At 36.5% G+C, this 13609-nt stretch overlaps 1 protein-coding gene across 1 annotated transcript in view; it reads right to left on the reverse strand.

Annotated features, from left to right (window-relative positions):
- Nucleotides 1-13153, reverse strand: part of SMC2 (structural maintenance of chromosomes 2) — a 37834-nt gene extending 24681 nt beyond the window's left edge. The window contains exons 1-7 of the mRNA XM_061201084.1: nt 13118-13153; nt 9895-10128; nt 8225-8384; nt 7597-7714; nt 6703-6841; nt 6200-6319; nt 1582-1786 (exon numbers count right to left, since the gene is read on the reverse strand). Coding sequence (XP_061057067.1) covers nt 1582-1786; nt 6200-6319; nt 6703-6841; nt 7597-7714; nt 8225-8384; nt 9895-10128; nt 13118-13126 — 985 coding nt within the window. The 5' untranslated portion in view covers nt 13127-13153. The remainder of the gene's footprint in view (nt 1-1581; nt 1787-6199; nt 6320-6702; nt 6842-7596; nt 7715-8224; nt 8385-9894; nt 10129-13117) is intronic.
- Nucleotides 13154-13609: the final 456 nt, after the last annotated feature.

Below are 13609 nucleotides of genomic sequence, written 5' to 3' on the forward strand. Positions count from 1 at the left end.
TTACCATGTTTTCCCCTTCCCTTCTCATGAGAAAAGTATGTTCAAAAAAGGGACTTACTTCTCAGTCAGCCTGGGTCCCATAATGAGAATAACATGGAGCAGAGACAAGTGACCCACAGTTAATGTAGCATAATTATGGAATAAACTTGTAAGCCACTGAGATTTGGGAGCTGTTTATTACCACATCATAATGTGGTCTAAACTCGATGTAGCAGCATAAACTGGTTTCACCTTACGTGCACTATAATTGTCTGGCAGTAACAGGCTGAGGTGTTAGCTTGGCAAGAAAACTCTAGGCTTGAATGGGAGGATGCAAAGGTCAATTAGCAATGCTATTGTGAGCACTTTGTTTATATGATATGGAGTTACATATTTGCCATCTCTTAAGCAGGAATTTTAAGAACCTCCAATTCAATGAAATCTAAAATGTTTCTTCTATTTTAGATATTTAGAAATATTTGGTCTCTATCTTCCAACTGCAGATGCTAGTCATCTTGTACACTGGGGAACTTGATACTTTATCATGGAATTCATTATATTGGCTGTTTTCTTGGCCTAGAAAGAAATTAAGACACTTGATATCTCAAGAGGCATCCAAGTCTCTTGGTTTGGTTAAAAGCACAAACTCTGTTATCAGACCACCTGAGTTCAAATTCTGAGCTCTGCCACGTACCAGCAAGTTACTTAATCGCTCTATACCTTAGTTTCTACAACTGTATAATGGAGATGATAGTAATGTCTACCTCATGGTTGCTATAAGGATTAAATAAGCTAATCATTTAAAGTCCTTAGAATAGGGCTTTATAGAATGATAGAAATGTTCTGCATCTGCACTGTCCAATTACCCACTAACGACTTGTGGTTACTGAGCCCTTGAAATATGACTAGTGCAATTAATGAAATTATTTTAATTTTGTTAAATTTAATTATCTTATTTTGGTGTAAAGAGCCACATGTGGCTAGTAGCTACTGTATTGGACAGTACAGTCTTACAACACTGCCCAGTACACAGTAAGTACTATTTAGTGTTTGTTATTTATTACATGGTCACTTGACACGGATCTGGAAACTCAGTGTTGCAAATATTAGAACAAGAAATATATGGTCATTATCTAAGAATTCCTTACTTAAGGCATTCAGGCAGATTTAATTTTTTGTTTTACTTTTGACAGGAGCAGTAACATATACACAAATTAGAAGTTAACATGTTTCCTAAAGGAGAAGTGGGTAGTTAAGCTACAAATGTACTGACTAAAAAGACTTCATATCCCAGTGACTAGAATATCTTAATAAGACAAAAAGCAAGAGAAAATAAACGGGAATAGACTTAAGATGAATAAGAAAAGCTATAGGACTGATTACTAGCCTGTGAGTTCCTTCAGGACAATGACAGTGTATAATTTCTCAATTAATATTAAGCACCTGTCACAAAGCAGGTATTCAAAAGAAAACTCAATTCTTTGATTAGGAATAAAACACTGGATTAAGTCATTCCAAGCCCAATATTTACTGTTTAAAAAAAAAAAGCCCCCATCCGATTTACCACACAGAATTGTGAGGACAAAACGATATAAAACCTACCTCCACTCAACGTCCCGTGAGGATCAAATACATCACCTCCTAGAGTTACGGTTCTAGTCATTATCCTTTTATCGAAAGCTACCTTTTTTGCATTATCCATATTGTCACAAACAAATGTTGTTCCAAAGACAAATTCCATTGCTTTCTGAAGTTCTGGTTTGTATTCAACCAGGGAAAGAGCCACATGAACATTATCAGGGCCAACCTGGGGGAAAACAGTTATGTCATGATACATATTACTCCTTTCCTTTCAAATATTATTTTATAAAATAGTAAGAACTGCCACAACAGAAACTGAATACCTATCCAGCACTACAACTCCTTTTGAATTTTCTAAAATGCTATAGAAAACTCAACAGTTTTAGAAAAAAACAATTCCAAGTTTAAACACTGAAAAATCTAAGTAAAATATTTAGCTAGAATACCAGTCATTATGAGAGTTTCAATCAAGCAGAAGCCACTACCAAGTTCCTAAATTCAAAGTGGGTTATTTGAACACACTTTTTTTTTTTTAACATCTTTATTGGAGTATAATTGCTTTACAATGGTGTGTTAGTTTCTGCTTTATAACAAAGTGAATCAGTTATACATATATGTATGTCCCCATATCTCTTCCCTCTTGCGTCTCCCTCCCTCCCACCCTCCCTATCCCACCCCTCTAGTGAATATCCTTTCTTAATTAAAGTACATCAATTTCTGGATCAACACAATTACATAAAATGTTTTGCTTCAATTATTAACTTGGTTGTTCCAAAGTGAATACTTTCTCATTCAAATAAAACATGCTAAGGCAACCACCTGCCAGTTACAGAAATAAAAACAATAATTGAATAAAAAAAAATCTTTTTTAAATCCCTCAATCTTTTATTTTGATCCAACTGTCTTTTCTCAACCTTTGTTTATAATGTCTACCTCTGCCCACATTTTTAGAACAACTTAGCATACTTTATGGAGCTTAGTAGTAGCAGAAATCATAATGAAGGCAGCTCTATGTAACATATGTTCACCAGTGTCCTCTGACATAGCAGTTACCATTAAATGGGTCTGGCTGAGGGATCTGGGTAGAAGTGTTTTTGTTGTTACTTAAAACCCCAATTGACTTCTAACACTGGAACTTGACATAGGACTAAAATAACTTCCAAAACCTTCTAGACTCTAAGGTGATTTTTCTAAGTAAAGGATGTAAATACTAACCAAAAATACCACCTTTCAATTACTCTGTACTCATCTTTGTTCTTCTGATAGTAAACAATTTTCATTGAAGGCGTCTCAATTTCAAGAAATATACTGACTATCCATTTAGTATCTTAATTATACATGCATTTTCAGGTTTCATAGAATTTTCTTTTCAACTCATGCACTTGGAATGCCTGCTCAATAACTGATATCACTGCTGAATGTTATGATTGGCTTCATGTTTTTACCAAATATTATGCAACCACAACAGCCTTTTAAATGTATTTCCTTGTACTCATCTGTTTACTAGTAACCACACCACTTTAGATCTATCTCAGCAGCTGACTGCATATACTGGTTACCTGCTTTGTATGTTCATAGGTTGGTAAGCAATCTAGAAAAGCTCTAATAGAGAAGCATCTCTGCAAGGCGGATGGATACCTTCCATAACGGTTGTCACTGCGGCCAGTTTAAGTGTGCCTGGCATGAAAAAACCTGAAGAATTCTTGTATTTATCTATAAGTTCTATAATTCTATTTGGAAATCAAAAATTTAACATTTAATGCCACCTGATAGTCATGTGACTTAGGTTTAAAGACATTCTAGAAGATGGCAGAGTAGGGTGACGTGGAACACACCTCCCCACAAATACATCAAGAATACATCTACAAATGGAACAATTCTCACAGAGCACCTTCTGGATACTAGCAGAGGACCTCAGACACCTGAAAGGACAAGAAAGATCCCCATGTAACCAGGCAGGATGAAAGACATAAAAAAGAAAAGAGGAAGTGGGACGGGACATGTACCCTTGGAGGGGAGCTGAAGGAGAGGAGAGGTTCGCACACCTGGGGAGACACCCCTACCAGTGGGGAGATCCAATGGGACAGACGGGGAGCTTCGCGGGCTCAGAGGGAAGTGCAGCAACCAGTCTGTGACAGGCAGGACAGAGTGAGACCTACACGGATGGTCCGTGCCACAGTCCTGCGCGCCCCAGCCTGAGACACGTGTGGTTGGTACGGACAGGGGCTGGGCGCTGGAATGTGGGGTTTGGAGAGCTGACCTGGGGAGAGGACCACTTCTGTCTGCATGGAGTCAGCCTGAAGGGACAGGAGCAGCCAGGAATGTTCGTGGAAGAAGCCCCAGCCACCACAGAAGCAAAGCGCTGCTGTTGAGCGGTGTGCGAAGGGCACAGCCGCCACTGCAGCCTCTTTCCCCACGCACTGGCACCTGCCGCTGCAGGCACTACGAGGGGCCCCCGCCTGCGCAGCCCCCGCATCCTGACCGCCGCCCCGGCCCCCTCCCACCTGGGCGGGCCCGAGCACCTTGACCGCCGCCCCGGCCCCCTCCTGCCTGAGTAGCCTTGCAAGCACCAGTCACCACTCTGGCCCCCTCCTGCCTGGGCAGGCTCATGTGCTCAGGGGCAGCCTCAGGAGCAGAGGCTGGTGGGTCTGAGCCCCAGGGGCCGTGTGACTAAGGAAGAAGAGCTGAAATCTCTCCTCGCAGCTTTGTGAACCATGGATTTACACCTCTGCTGCCAGCTTTGTAAATTTACCGCCTGCAGAATATCCAAACAGACAACGAGTGCTCCTGCAGCTGAGACAGGTCTGGCTTTAGCAGCTGTGGGCTTTGTGCGGGTTGAACCAGGCCAGAGTCTGAGCTGCCTCCACAGGTCCCACAGCAACTCCATGTGCATGACTGCTGCAGTCCTGGCACCTGACTTCAGTGGATCTGCACTGGTGGCCTCGTGAAACAATGCTTTAGAGACACCAGGGCCAACTGCCAGCAAACCCACAGTTAAGAGGGGACGAGAGCAGGGCCAACAACAGTGTACTTTGTGAGCCTGCACAATGGGTGGAAGGTGACACAACAGAGCACAATCACAGGTGAACAGCTCCAGAGGAGGAATACTCAGTGGTTTCTCTCCCAGTGGGAGAGAAATCCTGCCTACCTCACACCGCAGATCAGAAACACAGCTCAGAAACAGATCTGGGGGCTTCTACTCCAACAACTAGGGAGCAGACCCTGCCCCTGACGGCAGTGACAACCACAGAGGAAAGTGGAGGCCCCGCTCAATATCCAGTGCAGGCTCTGATCACCACAACACTGGTCACTGCCACAGAATAAAGAAAAAAGAATGAGAAAAAATGAGGACAGTCTCAGAGACCTCTGGGACAACATTAAATGCAACAGCATTCACATTATAGGGGTTCCAGAAGGAGAAAAGAGAGAAAGGGTTTGAGAAAACATTTAAAGAGATGTAGCCGAAAACTTCCCTAACATGAGAAAGGAAACACTCACTCAACTACAGGAAGCAAGGAGAACCAAATACGGGATGAACCAAAGAAGGTACACACCGAGACACATAGTAACCAAATTGACAAAAATTAAATACAAAGAAAAACATTAAAAGTAAAAATGGAAAAGCAACAAATAACATAGAAGGGAACCCCCATAAGGTTATCAGCTGATTTTTCAGCAGAAATTCTGCAGGCCAGAGGGAGTGGCATGATATATTCAAAGTGATGAGAGGGAAAAACCTACAACCAAGAATACTCTACCCAGCAGGGCTCTCATTCAGATTCAACAGAGATCAAAAGCTTTACAGACAAGCAAAAGCTAAGAGAATTTAACAGCACCAAACCAGCTTTACAACAAATGCGAAAGGAACTTCTCTAGGCAGGAAAAAAAAACAAAAAAGAGTCCACAACTAGAAGCAAGAAAATCACAAATGGGAAAGCTCACCAAGAAAGGCAAACATAAAGTAAAAGTTGGAAATCATCCAGACACAAATACAATATCAAAACCAGCAACTGTGAGAAGAGAAGAGTACAAATGCCAAGAAATGGGAAACGCATTTGAAGTTAAGAGACCAGCAACAGAAACACTCATAGATTTCAAAATCAAACTTATGGTTACCAAAGGGGAAACGTGAGGGGAAGTGATAAATTAGGAGATTGGGATTAACATATACACACTACTATAAATAAAACAGATAACTAACAAGGACCTACTGTATAGCACAGGGAACTCTACTCAATATTCCATAATAACCTATATGGGAAAATAATCTGAAAAATAATGGATATATATATATATATAACTGAATCACGTAGATGTACACCTAAAACTAACACAACATTGTAAATCAACTATACTCCAATAAAAATTTAAAAAATAAAATAAGGACATTTAATACTACAACTTTAAAATATCAAAGGGTATTTTAGTCTTCCAACATTTCTATTCTCTCTCCATCTAATTTCACAAAAGCCAACTTATTCTCTTTGGTATCTTAACTTTTTTAAGCATGGTATCACAATAAAATTTTGTGCTTTGATATATGATTTAAATCCCAATTTACTTCAAAGGACAAAGTTAATGTCCTGTAATTAAAAAAAAAAAAAGTAAGATGCAGATAAAGCATATAAAAAAGACTTACAAGATTCTGAGCAACCCTCAGAGTTTCTGGAGCAATACATCTGGCTGAAATTTTATTGAGTGGAATTATAGTGTATCTACGCTTCAATTCCCCCTTTTCTAGTAGCTTTTTTCCAGTAACCTAAAACATTGTGCATTAGAAATGAAAAAAATATTAATGACAGAGAACATTTAAATGGGATGAGTGCAAGTTTAGGAATCCATAATCAAATAAATGCTGAGTGCCTACTATCCTGAACAATCAAAATTCTAAGATCGATAATATGCATTCTGGGCTCCTGAGTTAGCATTACTCAGCCATAGTAAAGAACAGAATACAGTTAAGCAAATATAATCACTAACATAATAAAAAAGTCATTAACTCTATAGTTTTACCCTGTAAAGATAAGCATCCAGCCATAGGAGAAGCTTAAAACATCAAGAAAGTACCCAGTTCTACTAGGAGCACATGATTTTTCAAGCTAAACAGCAATTGTAGGTTTTCTTTCATTAAAATCAATTTACCTCTGTGTCTACTACAACATTGTAGAGTCGGTCCCCAGCCACCAATTCTAAAGCTGTGGTTGCAGAAGTATCTTTCACACTAATCAGTGAAGCTACAAGTCCTTTCACACAATTTCTATTCCAGTTCTTCTCTGGATCCCTAAAACAGAAAAGTGGACAAAAATTAATCTTAGACAAGAAAATAGAAAAAGTTGTACTTTAGTAGTCAGAGCTCTTTCTGACAATACATTAAAGTGATAGCACAAGAATCATATAGTTTTAACGAAACAAAAATTTTCAAATGTCTCAGATGACTAGCCAGCTACAGGCATACCTTTTATTGTTTCACAAATACTGCTGTTTTTTGTTGTTTTGCTTTTTACAAATTGAAGGTTTATGGCAACCCTGCATTGTCAGCTGATAGTATTTTTTAGTAATAAAGGCTTTTTTAATTAAGGTATGTACATTGGTTTTTTACACAGTATGCTACTGTACACTTGACTATTGTTTTAAAATCAATTGAAAGATCTTTCAGTATACATGTTTTCAATGTAACAAAAATAACTTTGATGTTCTAATCTTTGTAATACATATATTAAGTATTCCATGAAAAAAGGACCATATAGTAAAACAAAGTGTAAAATGTTAATGTTTACAGTTATTTAATATTAATGATATAATAACTTTAAAGGAACTTTCCAACTGAGATTAAATTCCCCTCATTTTGGTTTTAAGATTAGTGGCATTAGTAGCCTTAAATTTCACAAGAATTTCCCCTGCCTACAATTCTGAAACATTCAATAAACATTTAAGGAAAAAATATCAATTAAGGAAAAGCAGCTTACAATAACTTTCATACAAAAATATATCCTGGTTATTACCATGATGTTAGAATTCAATGTTTAGCTCTCTTACCTGTAGGCAAATCGAAGATTGGGAAATCTGGCCAAGAGAGCTTCATATGTTTCTTTCAATCTACTGATATCACGAGATAGCTGCCTGCGCCTTTCCAGAAGGCATTCCTCCTTGTTTTCTGAACAATAAGTCATAAGTAAATTGAAACCAAGTTTTAAAAACTCAAATATTCTACTGTTTTAAGGAAAATATTAGTAACCTCTATTTCCAAAGCATTTCTAAAAGCAAAATACAAACTTCTGGTAAGTATTAAATAAAAGCATGCTTGACATTCAAATTTCTATCAAGTGTCAAGTAGACATATTTCCAACACATAACACCATTTTCATGCCAAGGAACAACATATGAATTGGATACCTACTAATGTAGAAATATATAAATAACATTTTTGAGTTTTCAAGTGGCACTTCAGAGTCACTGAAGCAGGAAATTCTCAGTATTGAGCTTTCAAAAATTCAAAGGGTTGATTTATACTTATTTTTTGTGACTATATTTATAAATAATTCCTATACTAATACCCATTAATATTAATGGGATAAAATATTTCCTACTTGCTATTTCCTTTATTTAAGGAAGTATCTATCAATAATCACTACTTCCTAATGATTTAGCATCTTTAAAGGCCAACCTTCATAATTTAGCTTTTTCATTTCGGCTTCAAGCTTTTCTCTAAGTTTCTTCACAGCTTCTAAAGCTTCTTGATCCTTCCTATAGCCACCATCCATCTTCTTAATTTCTGTTTGTTTAGTCTTTAATTCTTGTTGGGCATGTTTCAACTTCATCTGAGCCTGTAACAGAAAAATGTAACAGACTCTATGAGGCAGACAGTGCTAGTGATAAAATGGCCACAGATTCAGATTGCTTTAAGAGACATCAGCCTTGAAAATGTAACTGTTTGGTCACTTGGATCAATATCTCAATAGATCAATCATTTCCCAATGTTTTCACCTCAAAACGCTACTCAGAATATAAATGAATAAAAGCTCCAATCATTAAGTAATTTGCAATTTAAGTCCATATTTTTAATATTTATAAAACTGACATCAATGAGCTCAAAAATTTTATCAAAGAATAACTGTCATTAGCTGGTTAAATTAAAAACAAAATAGAAAGCTATTTCTATCACTTTCTTCCCTCCTTTTCCACTTAGATATGCATGTTTGCATTTATGTATATTTGTGTTGTATAATTAACTGTACAACTGTATTGAACAATGAGAAATAAAATTATACAGGAAAAGGAAGCTAAACTGACAGAAAAATTTAAAAGCTATAAGTCTGATACTTAAATGCTAGTTTATATAATTGAGCACTATACCTTAAAACCATGAACTAGTATTCTAAGATCTAAATGAGTATATACTTCCTTTAAAACTGAATAATGGTGGACTTTTCCCAATATAAAATTAGATCTAAATGAGTGTATACTTCCTTTAAAACTGAATAATGGTGGACTTTTCCCAATATAAAATAAGTTAACAAAAAAAACTGACCATCATCTTTTTTGTGACCATAATCTTCGAATGAAAAAGTTGCAAATATATAATAGAAAACCTTGAATGGGATTAATACACACACATCTGTGTATATTTTTAAAGATGAGTCCTCCATTAAAAAACAAATAAAAGAATGTGCATGTGTATATATACATTTTTTCTTTCTGCCATCAAAACTGCGTTCATAGGACTTCTAAGCTGCACAACTATCTAAACAAATATGAAAACCATTTTAATAGATCGAAAAGCCATTGAAGATTATGAAATCAGAGTAGGGAAACCAAAGACTGGAATGGGGGTAAATGGGAGGTAGAGATACTTCCAAGGAGGATATTACAAAGTTTCAGAAACAAAGTTTTAAAGAACTAAGTGTGGTGGACATAGAAATGAAGACATTTTTGTTTTCCTTTTAAAGCTTAAAACTTCAATTTTATGATGTCAATAAAATAGCAAAAAGATGAAAACAAGCTAACCTCAAATATTCCACACAATGCTGAAAGCAGAACAGAGCATTTATGGCACTTATAATTTCAATTAATCTATAAAGGTATTTTACGTTCTATAGCATCTTAAACTAACATTGTCAATAGTTAGCAATCAACATATTTGAATTTCATTGTTTTAGGTGCTAAAGAGTGACAGAATATAGTAAACAATAAACAAGTTCCTTGATATTGATCTGATTATTTTCAACATTTTATAACAACTGCCGAAGCATAATGTGAAGGAGCTTCTCAAACAAAAATGAAAATAAAAAAATAAATGAAAACTGCAATCACACAGTGCTTACTGTCTACATTTACCTGTTTGGCTTCTGTCTGAACTTTACTTATGTCATTTTTACAGGCCATCATTTGACCAGCAAGAGTTGCTTCTGCTCCATCTTCATTACTGGACAGGCCAGCGGAAACAGCATTGAAGTGCTGCTGTGCAGCAGCCAAAGCTTCAGCATCTTTATTACTTGCTTCTTGAAGGGCACTCAGCCCATCTGTTATCTTTTTAACCTCTTTTTCCTTTGCTGCTAAAGTTTTAGAATCCTTTAGGAAGAGTTTCAGATTGGAAAGTATTATATTTTAGAAAACCATCCATTTTCTTAAACACATATACCTTTATGTCATCAAATTTCACAGCAATTTGAAGTGAACATGGTAATTTAACCATCATAACTTCATACTTTATTCCCATTTTGAAATTCAGCCTTTCTCAGTTTTTAGGATAAATGTACCTCTTATCCTAATAATACTTTCATTCCATATGTTATAGTCAAATCCGGGAGACAGTGAACTAAAACATCATTGCAAATTTAAACAAACCACTTGAAAAAACTAAAAATCAAGTTCTAAACCTATAAAACTGAAATAATAACCACCCTACCCAAAGCTTAAAAGTAGAGATTTTAGGATTAAGAGCATGTATATGAAAATATTTTATAAGATATTAAAAGCCATAAATTTAAGTGTTAAATCATTACGGGAACAGCATTACTAACACTTAACACCTTTTAAGTTCTAGTAACCAGGTATCTAATGCTATGTAAGATACCAGCACTGAAAGAAAAAAAAATAAATAAAAAAAAAATCTAGCTATATTTACATGAAAGTGACCAAAAATTTTGGCCCACTTAATTCATGATTCATTGGATATTTATCAGATATGTACCAGGCATTATTCTAGACATTAAAGACACAGGGTCCTCAGGGAGCCTACATTTCTAAGGTGGAAGACATAGTAAACAAATAACTAAAGCAAGGTAAAGGGACAAGAAATGATGGGACTACTGTTTTGAGAATGATGAGGGAAGGCCTTTTGTGATGATATTTTGAGCAGAAACCTAAATGAAACAAAAGGAGTGATCATGCTAATACTAGGGGGACAGCATACTTGGCCAGCTCTGAGGAATATGCTTGGGTGTTAGAGGAACTGTGGTTGGAGCACAGTGAGCAAGTAAAAGCAAGGTAACTATTAAGGACACTACTGAGTATCCCTCCTGGGAGGTGATGGCTTCAACCAGGTTAGCAGCGAAGGAGGTGTGAAAAGTGGCTGTATTCTGGATATACTTTTAGAGTCAACAGAATTTGTTGATGAATTAGATACCGTAGAGTGTGAGAGAAAAGGGAAAATTCAGGAGGACTCCAGGTGCTGGAGTGAACAGCTAGGTTAATAGCGGTATCATTTACTTACATGAGGAAAATGCAGTAACTCAGGCAGGTTTGGGTAGGTAGGGAAAATTTAAGAGTTCTATTTTGGTTATGTTAAGTTTTAGAGTTTTTAAAGTCATCCACATAAAAATGTCAATTAAATACCTTGACAAATGAGTCCTTCAAAGAAGGAGTCAAGGCTAATTATTGATTTGAAAGGCATCAATATATAGACGGTATTTAGGGCTATAGGGCTGGATGGGATCACCTAAGAAATGAGTGTATATAAAAGAAGTCTGAGCACTAGCCCTGGGGCATGCCAGCATATGTATTTTGATTTGTATTTCTAACCTCGATTCAAGGTTCATATATTCAACTATCAAACCAACATCTCTACTTAGATGTCTAACTGGCTCCTCAAGCCTATTATCCTCCACTCAACAAATGGTAACCATATTGCAAGCTGTCAAAGACAAATCTCTGGAGTTATCCTTCAGTTCTTTTTCATATTCAAAAACCAATCTGCTGGCACTACTTACAACAGCCAAGACATGAAAACAACTTAAATGTTCATGGACAGAGGAATGGATAAAGAAGATGTAGTGTGTATGTACACACACACCCCCCCACACACACACAAAATGCAATATTACTCAGCCATTAAAAAGAATGAAATAATGCCATTTGCAGCAACATGGACGGACCTAGAGATTATCATACTGAGCAAAGTAAGTCAGAAAGAGAAAGACAAATACCATATGATATCATTTATACGTGGAATCTGAAACATGACACAAATGAACATATCTACGAAACAGGAAGACACAGACATAGAGAACAGACTTGTCGTTGCCAAGGGGGAGGTGGGTGGGGAAGGGATGGGTTGGGAGTTTGGGATTAGCAGATGAAAACTATTATATATAGGATGGATAAACAACAAGGTCCTACTGTATGGCACAAGGAACTATATTCAATATCCTGTGATAAACCATAATGGGAAAGAATATGAAAAAGTATATACATATAACTGGGTCACTTTGCTGTATAGCAGAAATTAACACAACATTGTAAATCAACTATACTTCAATTAAAAAAAAAAATCTACTGGGTCTTTTTGCTGGACCTATCCTTAAAATACTCATAAATTCCCACAACTTCTCTAATATCCCAACTTCTATTGCATTTATCCAAGGGCTATCACCTGGACACCTACTACCTGGATTCCCTGCTTCTTCCATTTATCTTTAGTTTATCCTCAAAACAGCAATAGTCCTATTAAAATATTAAAATGTCATGCTTCTGCTCAGCCAACTCCAGCAGCTTCCCATGCCACTTGGAATAAAGGTCAAAGTCCTTCACATGTTTTGCAAAACCACATGTGATCCTACACCCCATTACCTTTCTGCACTTCTACTACTTAGTGATAACCAGCTACACTTATCTCTTTACTTTTCCAGTACCTTAGGCACTTAGGGCAATTGCTGTTCTTTTGCCTGGAACATCTTTCCCCACAGCCTCCCAATTTATCTACATTGTTCTCTGACCTCCTTCAGGTCTTTAATGAAATACAGCCCTCCCAATGAGACCTTCGATGGCTACCCAATTTAAAATCCCAAACTACACCCCCACCTCCCCTATACTACAACCCTCTCCACTGCTTTATTTTCTCTCCACATCAGTTATCACTATATAACATATGATATTTTTCACTTATTTATCTTCTTTATCATCATTTCCCTCACTGGAACAAAGACCTACAAGGTATTTTGTCCATTGCTACATCCTACCCCAAACAACTACCCTTGATCCATAGCAGACACTCAATAAATATTAACAGAATGGATAAATGTATACTACTAGAATTAAATTACACTTTTCGTTTGCTTACCTCTACCATATTTTTTTCCAGCTCTTTGCATTTGTTCTCTTCACTTGCCAGATTTTTCTTCTTGAAATCAAAGGCACTTTGAGATTTAGTATTAACTCGCTGAGCTTCTGCAAGAGCATCTTCTAAAGATCGGAGTATACCTCCAATTTCCTATAATCAAATGCACCCAATTCAATCAATGTACTTAAACATTTGTTCATGGTGTCCTTTTCTTGTATAATTTCTACATAAATTATTGACTTTTTATAAGCTATTTCATTATTATACTTTAAGATTAAGAAATCGATACAGAAGACAATGCCCAGTAAATCCTAAATAGTTATTGTATAATATATAATTTTTTTTTCAGAGTGTATATTCTATTCTTACATATATGCCTGACCTTATCTTTTCTTTTTTCCAACTCTTCTATTTCATGACTAAGTGCTTTTATTTTTTTATCATTTTCAGACAATTCTTCTTGAAGCTTCACAATTTTATCCTGCATTTCTC

This window comes from Eubalaena glacialis, chromosome 9 (genome assembly GCF_028564815.1).
Source record: "Eubalaena glacialis isolate mEubGla1 chromosome 9, mEubGla1.1.hap2.+ XY, whole genome shotgun sequence".
Classification (NCBI taxonomy): Eukaryota; Metazoa; Chordata; class Mammalia; order Artiodactyla; family Balaenidae; genus Eubalaena; species Eubalaena glacialis.